Source organism: Melozone crissalis, unplaced genomic scaffold (assembly GCF_028551555.1).
Source record: "Melozone crissalis strain CALT ecotype California unplaced genomic scaffold, PUWL_Pcris_2 ptg000002l_1, whole genome shotgun sequence".
Classification (NCBI taxonomy): Eukaryota; Metazoa; Chordata; class Aves; order Passeriformes; family Passerellidae; genus Melozone; species Melozone crissalis.
The window spans coordinates 7,286,799-7,304,098 of record NW_026535780.1 but is presented as its reverse complement, the minus strand read 5'-3'; the positions used below and the strand labels follow the sequence as shown (position 1 = coordinate 7,304,098).

At 44.8% G+C, this 17,300-nt stretch overlaps 1 protein-coding gene across 1 annotated transcript in view; it reads left to right on the top strand.

Annotated features, from left to right (window-relative positions):
- The first annotated feature begins 411 nt into the window (after nt 1-411).
- CCN4 (cellular communication network factor 4) overlaps nt 412-17,300 on the top strand; it is a 35,228-nt gene continuing 18,339 nt past the window's right edge. Inside the window, exon 1 of the mRNA XM_054285980.1 lies at nt 412-642. Coding sequence (XP_054141955.1) covers nt 595-642 — 48 coding nt within the window. The 5' untranslated portion in view covers nt 412-594. The remainder of the gene's footprint in view (nt 643-17,300) is intronic.

Genomic DNA, 17,300 nt, shown 5'->3' with positions numbered 1-17,300 from the left:
TCCCAAAGGAGTTGTCAGACTGCTTCCCACAGGGTGTGCAGGACAAATGTCCTTTTGCTCTTCAAATGAAGTCACTCTTTTAAAAAAAATCAAATGCATCAAGCATCTGTGAATAATTGTACACGTGTCGTGTCGTGTCATTGATTGTAACCAGTAAAGCCAGATCAAAGGTTCCTTGCTGTACCAGCCACATTGCCAGAGTCCGAACGCCTTCAGCACGGTGAGAGATGAGCTCTGAGCCCTTTGGAGCTGAGCTAAAATCGCAGCGGGCTGGAGCCGGCGCTGCCGCTGCTCCTTTAAGAGCCCTTTGGCTCACGGCGATGCTCTGAAATGCAGGAGGTGGGACAACACCGCGCACAAAAATGAGAAGTGAAGGCAGGAAAAGTTTCTCCAGAGGAAAAATGCAGGGCTTGTCCTTCACCGTGACGTCAGGTCTGTCTTTAATAAAATCCCCAAAGAGCCAAGAGAAAAAGGCAGCGTGCCTAGGCTGGGTTGCCAGTTCAGGATTGCTCTTCGTTCCCCAAAGTGGTGTTTTTGTTCAAAACGGCTCTAAATCTGGGTTCAATCAAATGTATTTAATCCTGGCTTCCAGGGATGAGGTGGCTTTTGCCCTGGATTCTAGCAGCAAGCAGCATTTTGCAGGTGAGTTTGGAAACTGCCGGGGAGAGCTGTCTCTGCAAACACACGGGATTGGATGCAGGGTGGGCTGGGAGAGCTGAGGGTGCTGCAGAGATCTGGGGAGGTGTGAGAGCAGGGAGGGAAAGGTGAGCCGAGGGGAAAGGGAAAGGGAAAGGGAAGGGGAAAGGAAAGGAAAGGGAAGGAAAGGAAAGGAAAGGAAAGGAAAGGAAAGGAAAGGAAAGGAAAGGAAAGGAAAGGAAAGGAAAGGAAAGGAAAGGAAAGGATGCAGAAGTGCCTCAGAGTTGAGCTCTTCTCAGCATCCAGGTGGATCAGCACAGAAAACTGTCGGGTTTTTTCTGTGTATTGCCACTATTTATGCCATGGAGCAGAAGAAGGATGAGGAGATTCCCCTCAGCAGCGCGGCCGAGGCTGTCAGGACCGGTGTGGAGGGGACAGGGCAGGTTCCCGACTGGTGCCCAGGAGCGCCGGACCGAGGCAGCCCCGGTGCCGGTACCGGGGCGGGGTGAAGCCGTGACGGGGCCGGGATGGGGATCGGGACCGGGATCGGGTCCCGGAGGTGCCGCGGCCGCTCCCGCAGGTGGAGCCGCTCCCCCGCTGCCTCGGGAGCAGGGTTTGATCCTCGATCCCTTCCCGATCTCTTGGAGCCGCTTTCCTCTCCCTCCCCTTTGGGAAAGCCTGTCCAGGGAAGCGCTCGTTTCCCAAAGGTGCCGGAGTTTTGCTGTGCCTTTCCCGGGTGGAATTCCCGGGCGGGAGGCGGGGCTGGGAGCGGCTGAGGCAGCCGAGGGTCCGGCGGGACCCGGTGAGGGATCCCTGTCCCCATCCCCGGCGCTGCACTCGGGGGTCATCGAGCCTCGAGACCCCGGGAATGAGTGCCACTCTCTCATCCCATCCCCGGGATGCCAGAGACCCCTTTGGGCTCCCCAGCTCGGGGTGGGGTTCCCGGATTCAGACATGTGTGCGAGCATCCCTGTGCCCGGAGCGGGGTGACACCGCCTGCTCTGCTCTGCACCGGGGATTTTGCATCCCCTCTGCTTCAGGGGCTGGTGGTTTGTGAGATGCAGCGAGACTCTAAACCAGGGGAGCAGCACACCTGGGTGACGGCAGATGGCACAGAGATAAGTCCTGCGTGGATGCTGATAACAGGGCGGCTTCTGTAAAATAAAACACACCGCAAAGCCGACGGCAAGCAAACGGCACCTCCTGTGTTCCTGCGGGAAGCTGGTTCTTACCGCAGCTTATTTTTGTTCAGCAGGGAAAAAATCAAAGGAGAGAGGTGCCCCCTGCCCCCCAAACACTGTCACTAGAAGAGATCTGTGCAAACGTTGTAAATTGTGCAGGGGTTGTCCTGGGTTCCCTTGGTATCAAAGATTTTTGTGAAAAACCTGCTGTGGAATGAAAATCTCTGTGAATGTGTCAATACATGCAGGCACATGCTTTTCCTGAGGGGGTAGGCAAGTGAGTGCAATCCAGATGCTCCTGGCAGCATGTTTGGTCTAAAGAGTATCTAAAAAGAGTTCAAAACAGTTTAAAAAATAGCCTAAAAAGTCTCCTGGGTCTCAACAGTTCCATCTCAGGCTCTCCATTGAGCAGAGCAGGTGAAGCTGCTCCTTGGGGCATTTGGGGACGCTGTCACCTCCTGAACACACCCTTGGGTTGGAACTTGGAAAGCTGTGCTCGGAAACCACTGAGTGGGGAGAATTTCTCCCCAGTAATGAAATGGCTTTCTCTGGACCCTGTCCATGCCTGAGCTGGGATGTGATGGGGGTTGGTAGGCTGAGCAAAGCCGGTTTCTGTTTGTCATATACAGGGGAGCGGGGAAAAGGATGAAAAAAGTAAACAGCATGAATCAGTGAGAGGGGGTGGGCAGAGCACCGGGGAGGGAGTATTGACCTATGGAGTATTGACAGGACTTTGGGGAGCAGAGAATTCTTAAGGGTGCTGTATGAAGAAACAAGGAATATTGCAATTATTTTGGGATATTGTGAATATTTAGCTGGCCTGGCCACCCTGCTAATGAGATATTTTAGATAAGTCATGAGACTCATAACAGATGAGTCCTGGTAAAGCTCCAACACTGTCCCAACTCATCATCCGTAGCTTTTTGTCTTTGCTGGCATCATCACAACAGTAATAAAGATCTTTCTGACTCTGCAGAGACATCCATGGAGTGGCAGCACCAGGCAGGTCACTGTGCACATTGTGCAAAGCCCTGGGGTCTCCCTGGAGGCTTGTCACTCTTCACATATGGGAAGAACTGTGGGCAGAAAAAGATCTTCCACTGGGAAAGGATTGACCCTCTGGGTTAGATATAATATTGTTCCAGGGAGAAAGGCAGAGGAGATAATATAGGAAGGTCAGGCGGGTCTCAAAGGCATTTCAGAAGGCAGCTCTCAGGTTCTGCATCTCCTGGTACTGTTTGAAGCAGTTATTCAGTTCTTAAGGAATTTTATCAACAGGGGTTTTTATTACGTCAAAACTGCACAGGTGATGGGCTTGTGAAGAAAAAAATAACTGAACATTGCTGGAATTTTAGGCATAAGTTTTGAAAGATTTCTTGAAATATCTTGTTGTTTTGGGGTTTTTTGTGGGGTTTTTTTTGAGTTTTGGGGTTTTTTTTCTGTTTTTTTTTTTTTTTTCTTTTTTTTTTAAGAATAGATATAGGGACAGAGACCATGGGAGCCTAAGTCCCTTCAACCAGGCTGAGATTCCTCAGTGCCTGACTCATTTTTGCAGCAAGGACTTTAAAACTGGATGTGTTGGCTCCTTTCAGGGTTGCACATTGAGGAGTCAGAGCCAGCATCTTCAGTCTCCAGTCCTGATGAGTCAGAAGTGTGAGACCACTCATTCAGAAAGGACAAAATGTCCTAAACCAGGGAGGTGATTAAATAAACTATTCTGCACTTTGTAGAAAAGTAGCAAAGGAGCTTAGGTAAGAAGAACAGCATTGGAGGTTTCTAAAACACTTGAAGTGGAAGAATGGGTGTTGTGTGGATCTGATAATCTAAAATAAAAAATAATAGGGTGAATGCCAACCTGCAGATTTCTCAAATAGAGAAAGAAAGCAAAGAATCAAGTTGTTCTTCATCACATCTACTAGTAGGCAGGTATTGATTTATCTGATGTGATGGCAGTCATGGTCCACAAACACAATGCTTTTGGCTTTGATGGGTGGGAAGGAGGAGAGAGATGCTCAAAAAATGGTTTTCTTTGGCACCATCTCATTTGAGGATACCTGTTTCACTACATAGTAACTGAAAATGACCCAGGCTCAGGGCTGCCTCAGGCTGTGTGTTAAGAACCACAATGTGTTATTTTTCCTTCTTTTATGAGATTTGTCTTACAGATAGAAAGCCAAGAATTTAATCTTTAAGATATTTGGATTTGGTAACATGAAAAAATTTTAAAATTTCTTTGGGGTCTTCCAGGAAAAACCCTATTTCCACCAAACATAGACATAAACCAAAAAAGCAAAACAAAAACACAAATAAAAGACCAAGTGACACCTTTATTCTTCCCTGCAAAAGTCCCATGGCTCTGCAGGGAGGGTGAGCTGAGCTTTACCTATTAAGTGCTTCTTGACAGAATGCTCCTGGTTTGCACCATGGCTAATGATGCACAGATAATCTCAGGCAGCAGAGGTTCAAAATTGCTGTGCCTTGTCCCTCTAACCTTCCCACTATTCCCTCTTGCTCAACAACACCAGGTTACCAGAGGTAGACTGGATACACTTCTCTGAAGGGCTCTTATCCTACACTTCCATAAATTGTAGTCAGCAATTAAATCACTCCGGTTATAGCAGCTGAAGATTCAGCTCTGGAAATTTAACATCTTGAGGCTTGGAGCTGGCAGACACAGCTCCCATGGGTATGGCTGCATTGTGCACTGGGCCTTCCCAAAGCTGAGCTTTCATTTGGCAGACCCCCTCACACATCCATTGCAGAGTGAAATCATTGCTAAGGCAACATCCTGAAGGTAGCACTGAATGATCTTCACATGGATCAGAGACCCACACCCAGGTCTGGTTTTGATGAAGATGCTTCCTAAGTACACACACACACAGGCACACACACACAGAGTTTCTGCTGAGAGAAGTAGGACCTGATGCATTTTATTTCAGAATTTCTCCTGGAAGTGTCTGAATTTGCTTTGGTAGTGTGAAACAATATCTTTTCCAGCATTGACCACTACAGGGCTGTGGGCAGGGATTGGTTTCCTCACCCTCCTCACAGCTGTGCCTGTTTGTGTTCCCTGGGACAGGTCCTGTCCCCATTCCACACTGCAGCACTCCTGCCCTCAGGGGAGGCTTCTCCAGGAGGAGGCATTAGTTAAAAGTGAGAGGTATGGATTTTAGCAAAAAAGTTAGATTTATTTGATGATTCTGTGTGTCTGTCCTTTCAAGGACTCATGCATGTTTTCTTTCTCCTGCCTTCCCCAAGTGCTATGGTCAAAAATTTCAGAAGTCCTCAATACCCATATGGGGCCTTTGTTCTTCAGAAGCTCTGGGCTCCCATGTTAGCATGTGAAGAGTTGCTCTAGCATTTTGCCAGGCTCAGCTTCCTGAGAACTGCTCCTTTTGGATGTCTCTGTGTCCCAGAGGGGTCTTGAGCATTCCTGTCTGGACAGCCCTGGCTCTCATGCATGAGTGGAATTGAAGCTGTTCACAAACCCAAGAAATGATGTGAACCTTGGCAGCGGTGGCCTGGCAAAGCTGGACACCCACAGCTTCAGCTGAAGATACATTTGGATATTGAACCTGACAGTGTCTCAGGGTGTGGGCCAGAAAGCAGAGTGAGATTTTACTCAGTCTTTCAGATTTGTCAGTAGGAGGTTTGAGCAGGTATCCTGGATTAATTTACTCCTCCTGCTTCCCCCTTTGCTTTCATATTATATAGATCAAGCATCCTCATTCTTATGGCCCTTATCTTAAAAACACAATTTTCCCTTTCTTTGAGTAGAAACATTGACTGGTAGTTGATAGACCCAAAGAAATGCTACCCATTTCTTTCCTTTCTGTGTTCTGATGTCCACCAAGCTGGACTGGACTTCCAGCACCCAATTTCATGTTTTGTGCCACCCAGGGTTTGCTGCTCCCTGAGGTTAGTTCAGTTCAGCTCCCCATTGCTGTAGGAGATCACAGATGTGATTTTTAGAGATGTGTTGCACGGTCAAAGGACTCTGACTGCTGCTTTAGGAGCTCTGTGCAGGTGTTCTCCAGTGCTGCTCTGAGTTTCCTAGCTATGGGTGAGGATCACAGGTTCTTCTACAGCCTGGTGGTCTCCCAGCTTTGGGATGTACCTCTGCTGGTGCTCTTTTCTTTATTTGCATCCATACTGAAACCTAATGTGTGTTCTGGCATCCTGGATGAAGCTTCTGGAGGTCCTTTTAATCCCTTATATTTTCTTGTAGATTACTGCTGGGCTTTGTAATCCTTGCATCTGGGCAAGGTGTGGGAAAGCAAAAGGAAAAAGGGCATTTTTACCTCTGTGGGTGCCAGGCACTGACTCTGTCCCACAAGAAAATATTCTTGTGGTTAGGAGGGGAGGGAAAGGAGAGCCTTCAGGCTGAAATAGCTGTGGAAGAAGATAGCACTTGAGCTGAACTTTGTGGCATAGATCAAATAATGAATTTCTAATACTTGGGTTGGTAATGCATTCCAGGACTCTGTGGTCATCTCAGTTCCTCTTCTGTTTCTGAATAGCTCCCACGTTGTTCTTCTGTTTTATTAGTCTGGGTCTGTCATTCCACTTAACCTACAAAGCAAATGAGAGATGAGCAAGCTGGAAGGCCAAGTTTCATGAAATCTGGGATGGTGAGCAGTGAGCCCAAAAGGAAACCTGAGAGGGATTTGCAGAAATAATTGTGGGCTCATCCACAGAGGGTTATGAGTCACCTGGACCCTGATGCTGCTGGACACCTGCACAGTTAAACCTTTGCAATTCCAGCACTGCAAAAGGACCTTATCCTATGAGCTTGCACTGCAAATTCACAGGATTTCCTAGGAAAAAATATCCCATGCTTGGTGATGGGAAGGTGCAGCAGGACCTCTTGGTCCAGCATGAAACAAACTCCTACTTATCTCAAAGTAAACTTGCCCTTTCCCTTCCAAACACATTGAAATAATCTCCAGTGAAAGGCTTAGAAGTAGATATGATGGATTGGTTTTATTATTACATCTCTAACATGCAACTGTGTGGCTTGACTCAGTTAGTATTTACATTAGATTCAGAAATATGTAAATATCATGTGTAGTCATGAATTATAGAATGGTTTGGGTTGGACAGGACTTTTAAAGGTCAAGCTGTCCAACCCTGCTGCAATGAGCAGGGACATCTTCAGCTCAACCAGGCTGCTCAGAGTCCCCCAGCCTGACCATCAGTGTTTTCAGGGATGGAGCAGCCACCACCTTTCTGGGCAACCAGTGCCAGTGTTCAACCACCCTTCCAAAAACCTTCCTTATGTCTAATCCAAATTGCCCCTCCTTCAGTTTAAACCCATTACCCCTTGTACCCTTGTAGTATCTGTATGTAAGGAAAAGAGCACAGTAAAGTCAGGAGTCGTAACCAACTTTCTAATTTCTGTACAAGGCCTGACAGAAAATTATCTGTATGCCACCAGGAGCAGTGCAGCCCACACAGGCTACACAGCTCTGACCAAAATTGCTCTGAATGACCCACAGACTATCATTATTAAAAATAATGATAATATTTTCATAATAATGATTTTATTTTCATTAGATGGTAGGAATAATTTGTAGCTGCATGAACTGCTGCACTCTCCCTTTTCTAGGATTTGTAAATGCAACTCACATTTGAATTTCTGAGTGGCTTAAAGGTTTTGATTCTTTCCATGCTCCACCAGTTTTCCACACTATGATCAGGCTTTTCTTTTTGTTGCTTTCTTACCGAAGATTTTGAGTTATAAGCGATGGCAGGATGGGTGGGAGATTGTTTTTTTTCTCTTGCTGAAGTTTCCTCTTCTCCACACACATATCCTTGGCCTGTGAAAAGAAGAATATAGAGTAAGAAATGGAGCATGGCTTTGCTGGAACACAGTTTGATGCCTTTTGGGAGCAACACTAATCATCCAAAGCAATGACTCTGGTGGACTTGTTTTATGAATGTAGGGACCAGCCTTCTTGCACTGGGTGAACAATGGCTCTGCAGAGAGAACGTCACCAAAAAGGGCCATGATTATGCCATAGCATCTCCTGGCTGTGCTCTACACCCCTGTGCCATCATCACTGCTGTGCCTGATGTGTCCTTGGCATTCTCATAGCTGTGGGCATATGAGGCCACTCTGTATCTGAGGTTTTGGACTTGCAAATCCTCCTTTCTGGTTTTGTCAAGTCCACCAGTAAGTTCCTGGCTGTATGTGATGACCAAGCAGGCTACAGCTCACATTTATGGTCACCAACTTGTATCAGCTGTGACAAAGGGAACTCTGTATCTGGGCTGATAGGGAGGCAGAGACATTGAAATCCACAGGAGGAGAATTAAATTCTCCTCTGAATGGCTGGCACATGTTCCTGGCTGCCCCCAGGCTACCAATTCCTGGGCTTGAGACTAACAGCTGGGTCACTTTGGCTGTTTAGCAAGGAAGGACCAAACCACAAAAACTGCAGCCAGTGCTAAGGATCTGCAAATGGATTACATGATAAAACTCTTCAGTTACATTTTAATGAGGGGGAAAAGAAAGGCTGGAAAACAACAATAAGGAAAATAGCCAGGTTTCATTAACTACTTTGGCCATTCAGCAGGTGATTTATTGATAAGTACTGCTGGCAATATTTCCTGCAAGATCATGGACTTAAAGGACCGGATCATACCCACAGCATCTGTGTGTGGGCTGATAAACACTGAAGTAAGAGAATGAGGGCAAACTCATTTGGCTCCTTTCTGTGAGTTTTATTTCCACATTTGACCCCAGCAGTTAAATATAAAATGACATCTCTGCTATATAACACTGCAGGTCATTTATGGAGACTGTTCACTATTAATTTTTACTGTTCTAGTGGCGTCTCAAGGGCACATTTTTAAAATGACATTTATTCTATGAGGCACAGCAGTCCTTGAGCCTGACAAAGGGGTCACAAGAAGTGGAATTTGGGAGGTTGCTTGAGTTATATTTGCAGATTTTGCATCAAAACCTGTGCTGTTGTTGCTCGGTGCACTGGGGTTCCCCACAGGGGTGGTGTGATCCTGCTTATGAGGGCTGGTGAACTCCTTGCCCACCAAAGCTGCCTGGGTGTGGGTGAGCTCCTGGGTTTGTGGTGGAACAATGCATTGCATACCTAGTTTCAGGCTCAAATAAGATGTTTCTGCTTTTTGAAGATGATTTGTTTAATTTTTTGTGGTTTACATGTATGTATGTAAGTGTGTTTGTATGCATAGTGTATATATATAGTACACATATGCATACTCCACTCTCTTTGTATTTTTTGGTTTGTGTCAGTTTTTCCATACATATCATACAGAGAGTCTGCTTGTACTTGAGGAGATGTTTGTGCTGTATTATTCACTGTTTCTATACTATAGAAACTATATTAAAATGCTTGCCAGAGTATCATCTGGGAGTCTGGAGTATTTGATTATAGGAATAAATGGATACTGCAGCAGCAAAGTTGAGATTACTTCAAAACCTCTGCATCTTCGATAACTGTAACATTTTACAGGGCAATTATTATATAATTGAATTTGTTTCATTCCCATGTGACTATTTGACTGTAAAGGGCTTGATCAGGGTTTCATTGTCCACCCTCTAACATACAAGGGAAACCTCCTTACAAAAACTGCCTCTGCAGTGGGAGCTGACAGGATATAAATGTATACAGGATACAAATATATGGCTTCACACCTCCCTGCCCCTCCTCATTGCCTGCTCCAGTGTGGTTTTTCTGGCACAAAAGGTGTCCGTGGAGCAGCCTTAGCCCAGGGGATGCTCTGCTGGGAGCACCATTTGTGCACCAACACTGCCCTCGCGTGTCAGGGCTGGGGCAGACCAAAATGTTGGTAACCGCATCATCAGCAATTCATCTTCATCCTCCCAGAGACAGCTCACACAGCTGCTGTTCTGCCCCATGGCTGCAAGCAGCAGTGTTAACTCTTTAAGGGCTGAGGTGTTGCCACTTTCCAGGCTGGCGTGGTTTGGGATGGGGAAGTGGCAGCAATACCCTGGCCTGAGCAAAGTTCTGTTTGGTTTTGCTTTGTTTTGTTCTGTGTTGAGACATTCACAGTGTCTGCAGGTCTCTGGATCACAAACAGGAATTTTGTCACCATTTTGGTTTAGTCTCAGCAGTATCAGAGCTGTCTGCAAGCAAGAGGGAATGGTATGAAAGACCCATTTCATCACTCTGCACAGATCCATCAAGCTATAAACTGCTGATCACCGCTGATATGTGAGATTTGAAGGTGCTGGAGAGGTGAAAGAGTTCTGCCCTTTTGCAGGCATCAGGTGCATGTGAGGGCTGAAAGCCAAACACTTAGACTCTGGCTTTGCTGTGCTGACAGCACATGAGAGGCAGCTCAGGGGAATGATTTCTTTTTTGCATCCAGTCAGAACTCAGTAGTTTATTAGCTGTGGGTAGGAGGAGGGATCATGGTATGGTTGCAGTGTAGGAACAAGAAATCTAACTGCTATTTCTGGCTCTGCCACAGATATCCTGTCTGCCTGTGGGACAGTCACTTCACCTCTGGGGCCCCAGATTAAAACAGGATCATTTAATAATATCACCCTCATGAACCTTGCTTCTTTCCACCATGAGTGATACCTCCTAGAAACAGAATGTGACACCCTCTTCTTGCTTGTGCATGTGATGTATGTGCATTCCAAGCTGTAGAGGTGATACCTTTAAGTATATCAGCCTTCATATTTAATTCCTGCATCAGTTTTTTAGGTTGACTCTCTGGCATATCTTTTTACCAAAGCTCTGAATTTCAGTTCTGTTTCCATTGACATTGGAATCCAAGAGATTAATTCTCCAGCTCATTTCATCCTTTTTCTATATTTACAATTTCACTCCTTTTCTTTTTTTTCTTAGTGAATTTGTGCCAGGAAATGTTCCCTTTTCCTTACTTGTAGTTTCCACTGTATTTAATTCAAAAGCTATGGTTTTGCCCCCAAAGTCTTGTAAAAGTCAAGGCCTCTCTCTATTTTCTTTCTTCCACATTTGCAATGTGTCAGCTTTTGTTAGGGGTGGTAGGGAAGGTACAGCTGCTTTCTGGAGCTTTCTGTTGTGTATTAAAAGAGGATCTGAGCTTCAGGCATATCTGGTTTAAGGCTGGAGTGCAAAGCCCAGGCTGGCTCAAGAGCTGGCTCTGACTTTTCCTAAGCCCCCTTATTCCCACAGCACAAATTTTCTCTTTTTGCTGTTTCTGGGCCAGATCTTCAGGAACAGCCTGTTCTCCCCGTTCAGGGACTCATCCCCCCCACTTCCTTCTCTTTTGTGGCACGTGGGACAAGAAGCTGCCCATAGCCATCACTCTGCTGACTGCTCCTCCCGAACAGCTCTCACTGAAAAGAAAAAGATATCCCTTAGGAAAATTGTTTGGATCAGCCCATCTCCTAGGCCTCACATGGGAGACTTACCCAGGTGATCTTTTCTCCAAGCTCCCTTTGGCTCTGTCTCCCTGCTGGCTTCTCATCCTTGATTCTGCGCTCAGCTGCTGCTCTGGCAGCCAAAACGTGGCTGAGAGAGCCCTGTGGTGCTCTCCTGTCAGCAGCAGGGACTCTTTGTCTCCCAGGGCCACAGTGTGGGGCTGCCAAGGCAGGTGAGCCCCAGGTGGTGACCTCGGGGCCTGGGCACCCACAGCCTCAACTGTGGCATTCACATTCTCTGAAAAAAATCCTTTGCCCAGGATTTTCCTCCTGGGAAGCCGAGAGGTCTCAGAGAAAAGGAAAACAATAATTATCTCATTTGCTTCTCCTCTGTTGTGCTGGTCTGGAATGTGTTTGAAGATTGTTTACCCAAGGTGATTGCTTGATTGGATTCTGGTGTGAGTTGTTTTGACTCATTGGCCAATCAGTGCCAAGCTGGGTCAGGACTCTGGAAAGAGTCACGAGTTTTCACTATTGTCTTTTAGCATTCAGGAAGCATCTTTTCTGTATTCTTTAGTATAGTATAGTATTCTTTAATATAATATAGTATAATAAAGTAATAAATTAGCTTTCTGACAACATGGAGTCAGATGCATCATTCCTGCCTTTGTTGGGGCATTCCCTGCAAACTCAATACCCAATGGGCTCCCCTTGACGTGGGCTCCAGGGCAGGAGCAAACTCCTGATTCAGAGCTGTCACAATGCACTGGCCCTGGGACCTGACCACCTTTATAACCACCTTTATAACCATCTTTATCCAAGCCTTACATGCCAAACACTCTCAGCCACGTGCTGCTGATTTTCAGAAAGGGAAAGAATGCTTTTCCCAGCTATGAGCTAGCAGCCAAGAGAAGGAACTTTCCCCTGCCAGGTCTGTTGAATTTTAAATGTGAGCTCTATGGAAATCCAGACCAACACAGACCAGATGTGGTGAAATTGCCCATGACAAAGTAAGGAAGCTTTACAAATCTGAGAGAACATCAAGGTGAAAATTTTGAATCTGAATTCAAGGTTTTCTTTAAAGAATGTTATCAAGTAGCCAAACTATTAAAAAGTGATTTCCCTTAAACCTGAGGTGCAGAGACCATCTCAGAACATCTGTTGATGGGAACTTCCTCATGAACCCCAGATCAGTGCTGAAGAAAAACTGTTTTGGAACAAAACCATTCTTTTCTTCCCTTCTCACGAACATTGAATAAATCTTTCTGAGATATTTGAATAGCAGACATTCTGAATGATCTTGAAGTTATGGACATGCCTGCTGCCTCCTGGCAGTTGCCCTGGATTTTCAGCCTCTGCTTGTGGAAATCCCTGGTTCTTCTGGGTATTTTTTTAAATCTCATAATATTTTGTGATCATCTTATTTCCCTTTGCTTCTAATAAAGTGTAGACAATGTTTGAGTTTGGGGTTTTTGTTGCTGTTTTTTGGTGGAGTTTTTGTTTTTTTAGGGTTTTTTTGGTCAATCTATTTGGATTATTTGATGCTATTAAAACCTATTGTATGAAATGATACATCACCATTTCCCCTGAGCTGAGTAATTACCTGAAATAAAACCCCCAAAGAAACAGGATATGGATCTAAATCCCTCTTAATGCTTGAAAATAAGGTAAAAATGTAGCAGAGTGGCTGTGAAACCCAGGCATCCTTTCTCCACAGCCAATACCAAGCAGGCTGTATCTGTTTTCTCTTCTGACCTGGGAATTTAATGGTTGTGGGCTCTGTGAACAGGGGGGCTGAGGCTCTGGTCCCTAAAGGTCAGCCTTAAACTCCCCCCAGACACTCTGCAGTTTGTAGCACACTTAAAATCATTAATTCTTGGCTTGCAAAATGAGTGTATTTGGAAAAATAAAATGTTGTTTCTTCTCATTTTGCATCAGTCTCTAACAGGCTGGCTTGCTTGTGTGCTTGTGGTTTGTTTTTTCTAATAAAAGAGACTGAGTAGGAAGGACACTCCAAGTGCCCTGTAGCAAAATTTGCAGGTTTTTTACTCACCTTCTGGTAAAAATGCTAATGCACTACCTGCCATTTTTGTAGAGTTGTGATGAACTGTATCAGAAAGGGGGGGGTGGAGGAAGAAAAGTCCTTTTGTATTACAGTTAAAATGCTGAATTCCACTGTTTACATGAAAGCTAATGGGAGCTCTGGGTAGGGTCAGGAACCTGATCCACACCAATATTCTAAAATCTCTTTATTTTTCTCTACTTTGTGTCTGAGTTTTATATTGAAACCGATGAGAGTTGGACACTCCTCTGGGGCTGGGAGCTTGGCTGAAGGAATTGAGAAATACAAAATTGAAATCATAACTTCTTAAGGGTATTCAACCATGAAGAGTAGGGGAGAGAGGAGAAAAGTGGCCTGGAGGCCAGGCAAGATGTGGAGGTGTATGCTGAGATGGAGAACCATGGAGGTCTGGTCCACACAACTTTGGCTGCTTCTGGCTCAGCTCGACCCAAGGGCCTGTCAGTCATCCCCATGACAGTAAATTCCCATCATCTGAGACTTCCTTGAGCCTTGAGTAGGCTTTATGTCTTCATGGTGGGCTGGAGAGAGGATGCTACTGCTGATAACTGCTGTGCCAGCACACTGGATCTGCCCTCTCCCTCTCTGTCCTTTGTTGCTGCAGAGTTTGCACACTTGAGGTCTTTCTTTTCTGTGTTAAATCTCCACTGTTAATCTCCTTGGTAGGTTTGAGAAAGAAATGGACAAGTTTAAAAATGCACTTCTGACTCCAGAATCCACTTCCTGTTGATACAGCTGTGTTTCCTACTGGATAGCTCTGTAAACACAGAGTTTAACCCTTCACATCTTGCAGTTGTGTTGCTTCAGCATCACCAGTTTCTCTCCTTAAGGGAAATTTCTACCTTTTCTGTCCAGATCATCCTTTTTTCCCCTCCTTCTTATTTTTGCACATCCTCACACATTACCCATCCTGCTGTAGCTTAACACTTCATTCAAAAAGAACTGGATTTCCTCCTGCTGTTGGTGAAAACACTTCTGTCCTTCACAATCCCCATTTTGTCATGTTGTTTTTGTGGAGGGGAAATAATTGAATCTTCTGAGTTTAATCCAGAGTAATTGAAATTATTAAATTTCCTGGCAAGAGAACCAGCAGAAAACCAATGTACCAGAATTCTGTAAAGAGAATTTTTAGTGCATGAGATGAGAAAGTGTCTAATAGACCTCAGCTTGGGATAAACTACATTCTAGGGGTGTTTCAGCCTTTCATACCAGAACAAAATCTTCACCACTGTCTGTTTTCCTTTTGGGTTTGCACACTACTTAATAGATGGCATTGGGGGTATCACACCCTATTTAATTGATGGCATTTGTGAATCATACCCATTGGTGAGGACCTGGTTGCATTGACTCTGCCATCCTGAGTGAAACCTCTCTGCTGCTGGAGCTACAGGCATATCCAGCCTGAGGAATGTCCTGGCTGCCAGATCATTGTTCTCTGAAGTGAAGAAAATGGAGAAACCCTTTTTTTCTAGATTTCCTGAAGGTGCTCAACTGTGGTGTTCCACCATATTTGAACTCTTCCAGACACATCTGAAGGTCATATTCAGACAAAATCATATGCTAAAAGCTGAATAAGGATATTTCTGTGGGTGAGTGGGTAGAAATTTGTTCTTCCCAGGTGCAGCACCAGCAAAGCCCTGAGGTTACAGCCCTTGTAGCAGCTCTGGGTTTCCCACTTCTCCCTGTCCATACTGATGTCTTTATAGGGAACTCATCCCTCACCTGCATTCATTCCCTTCTCCCTGGAAACTGCATGTTCCTCCATGGTCTGGGCACCTCACAATCTTCAGAGTTTGTTCCTTGTAACAACAGAATTGTTACCACTCCTGTTCTGCAGACACAGAGAGGTTCAAATAGCAAAGTCATGCTCTACTCTTCCAATGCAGAGTTCATGTTCTCCACTTTGGCCGCATTAAAATCAGGCATTTTATGTAGAATTGTCAAGATTCTTGTGAAGTCAATGCAATGGTTCCCTCTGCTTTTAACACAGGTTTGCACCAGGGTTTGCACCCAGCAGCTGTGAATGCAGCTCCTTGTCAGAGAAGCTGAGGAGAGTGGGTGGGTTTTGACACATTTCAGCAGTGCCAAAGATCCCAGTGACCTACTGAGTGTCTCACAAGGGTGGTTACTGCTTATAAACAAACCTGGAATCTTCTACAGCACTGCACAGAGCTGTGACCATGTTCACAGGGGTCTCAGGTTGAGGGAAGAGACAAGGATCTGACTCCATGTTTCAGAAGGCTTGATTTATTATTTTATGATATATATTACATTAAAACTATACTAAAAGAATAGAAGAAAGGATTTCATCAGAAGGCTAGCTAAGAATAGAATAGGAAAGAATGATAACAAAAGCTTGTGTGTCGGACAGAGAGCTCGAGCCAATTCACTGTGATTGGCCATTAATTAAAAACAACCAACATGGGCCAATCACAGATCCACCTGTTGCATTCCACAGCAGCAGATAATCAATGTTTACATTTTGTTCCTGAGGCCTCTCAGCTTCTCAGAAGGAAAAATCCTAAGGAAAGGATTTTCCATAAAAGATGTCTGTGACACAGAGCTGGTGACTTGCTCCAGCACATTTTTGGAGCCAAAATGCACATACATTTGAATTCCAGGGGGATTTATTTGTGGACTAGATCAAATTAATTTGTCAGTGCAAATTATCTGACTTTTATTAGCATAAATATTCTTTTAAGGCATTGCTGTTTTAGTCATGCTGTTCTGCCTGTCATTTATCCTTTGCAGTGACTATGAGAAGTGAACAAAATGCATCCATGTGCAATTACCACGTGGCTTTGTGGTCTATATTAGAAAAGGAACTTCTCTTATACAGTCTTACTTGTAATTATGTCTTGCTGCATGGGCATCTCCAGGTCCCAGACAAAATTGATTTCCTCCATTTCTCCTCCTCTCTCCAGCTGAAAGATTTTGGGTTGTTCAGCCTGGAAAAGAGAAAGCTTCATGGTGGAGTCATTGTAGCCTTCCATTACTTATAAAAGCAGCTTATAAAAAAGAGAGACAGAGATTTTTACATGGGCAGATGTGACAGGACAAGGGGGAACAGGTTTAAATCAGAAGAGGAGACATTTACATTAAATATTAGGGAGAAATCTTTTACTGTGAGGGTGGTAAGGCACAGACACAGCTGCCCAGAGAAGTTTTGGACACATTGTCTCTGGAAGTGTTCAAGGCCAGGCTGGATGGGCTCTGAGCAATCTCCTCTACTGGATTATTTCCTTCTCTGGGGGAAATCTGGTCAGATATCCTCTTGAACGTGTAAGAAATGAGTAGCTTCTACATTCACAGAGAACAAAAATGTTTCTTTTATACCTTTAATGGGATAGATTGACCCTCAAATGACTGCATGCCCCAAACCCTTTCCCTCCTGATGGGCTTGTCTTGAAAGTAGATTTTCTTTTCCTTTCTTAAAGAAAAATTAAAGGTTGGTTTGCTTGTGGTTGGGCTTGTAGCTTACATGAAGTTTATGACAGCACTAAGGAAATTTATAATATGTAAAAATAATTTGTGTTTTGACATGTCTTATTAGATGTTCTCTTGGAAATGCAGTGCTGATGTTGATTTCCAGCATGATCCCCAGACAGGTTAAAGTCTGTCATAAGAACTCATCTGTCCCAGATTGGTGCCAGCTTTAGGGGGTAATTTTCACTCTAGATAGCATCCAGTCTGTGGGCTTCTGATGTCCTTTTGCACATCTCTAAATTCAGGTACTGTACAGCATTTCACACCTGACCACCACTGAGACTGAGCTGAGCAGCTGGGTGAGAATATCACTTGATCTGTTTTCCTAGATTTCGAAGACAGAGGATGCTTCTTTCCAACATTGTCTGTTTTGGTAGACCAAAAGCTACTTGTGCAGGCTTGTCACTTGTAACAGATCAGAAAAAACTGAGCACAGGGCTGTCCTGGATCTGGTACATCTGGTGATGAGTACTTTGGGTATCTGAAATTTACAGTCTCTTCCTTTCTGCTTGCAAAACCTGTATTCCAATCTACTTCAGTGTCTCAATTACCATCTGGAAAA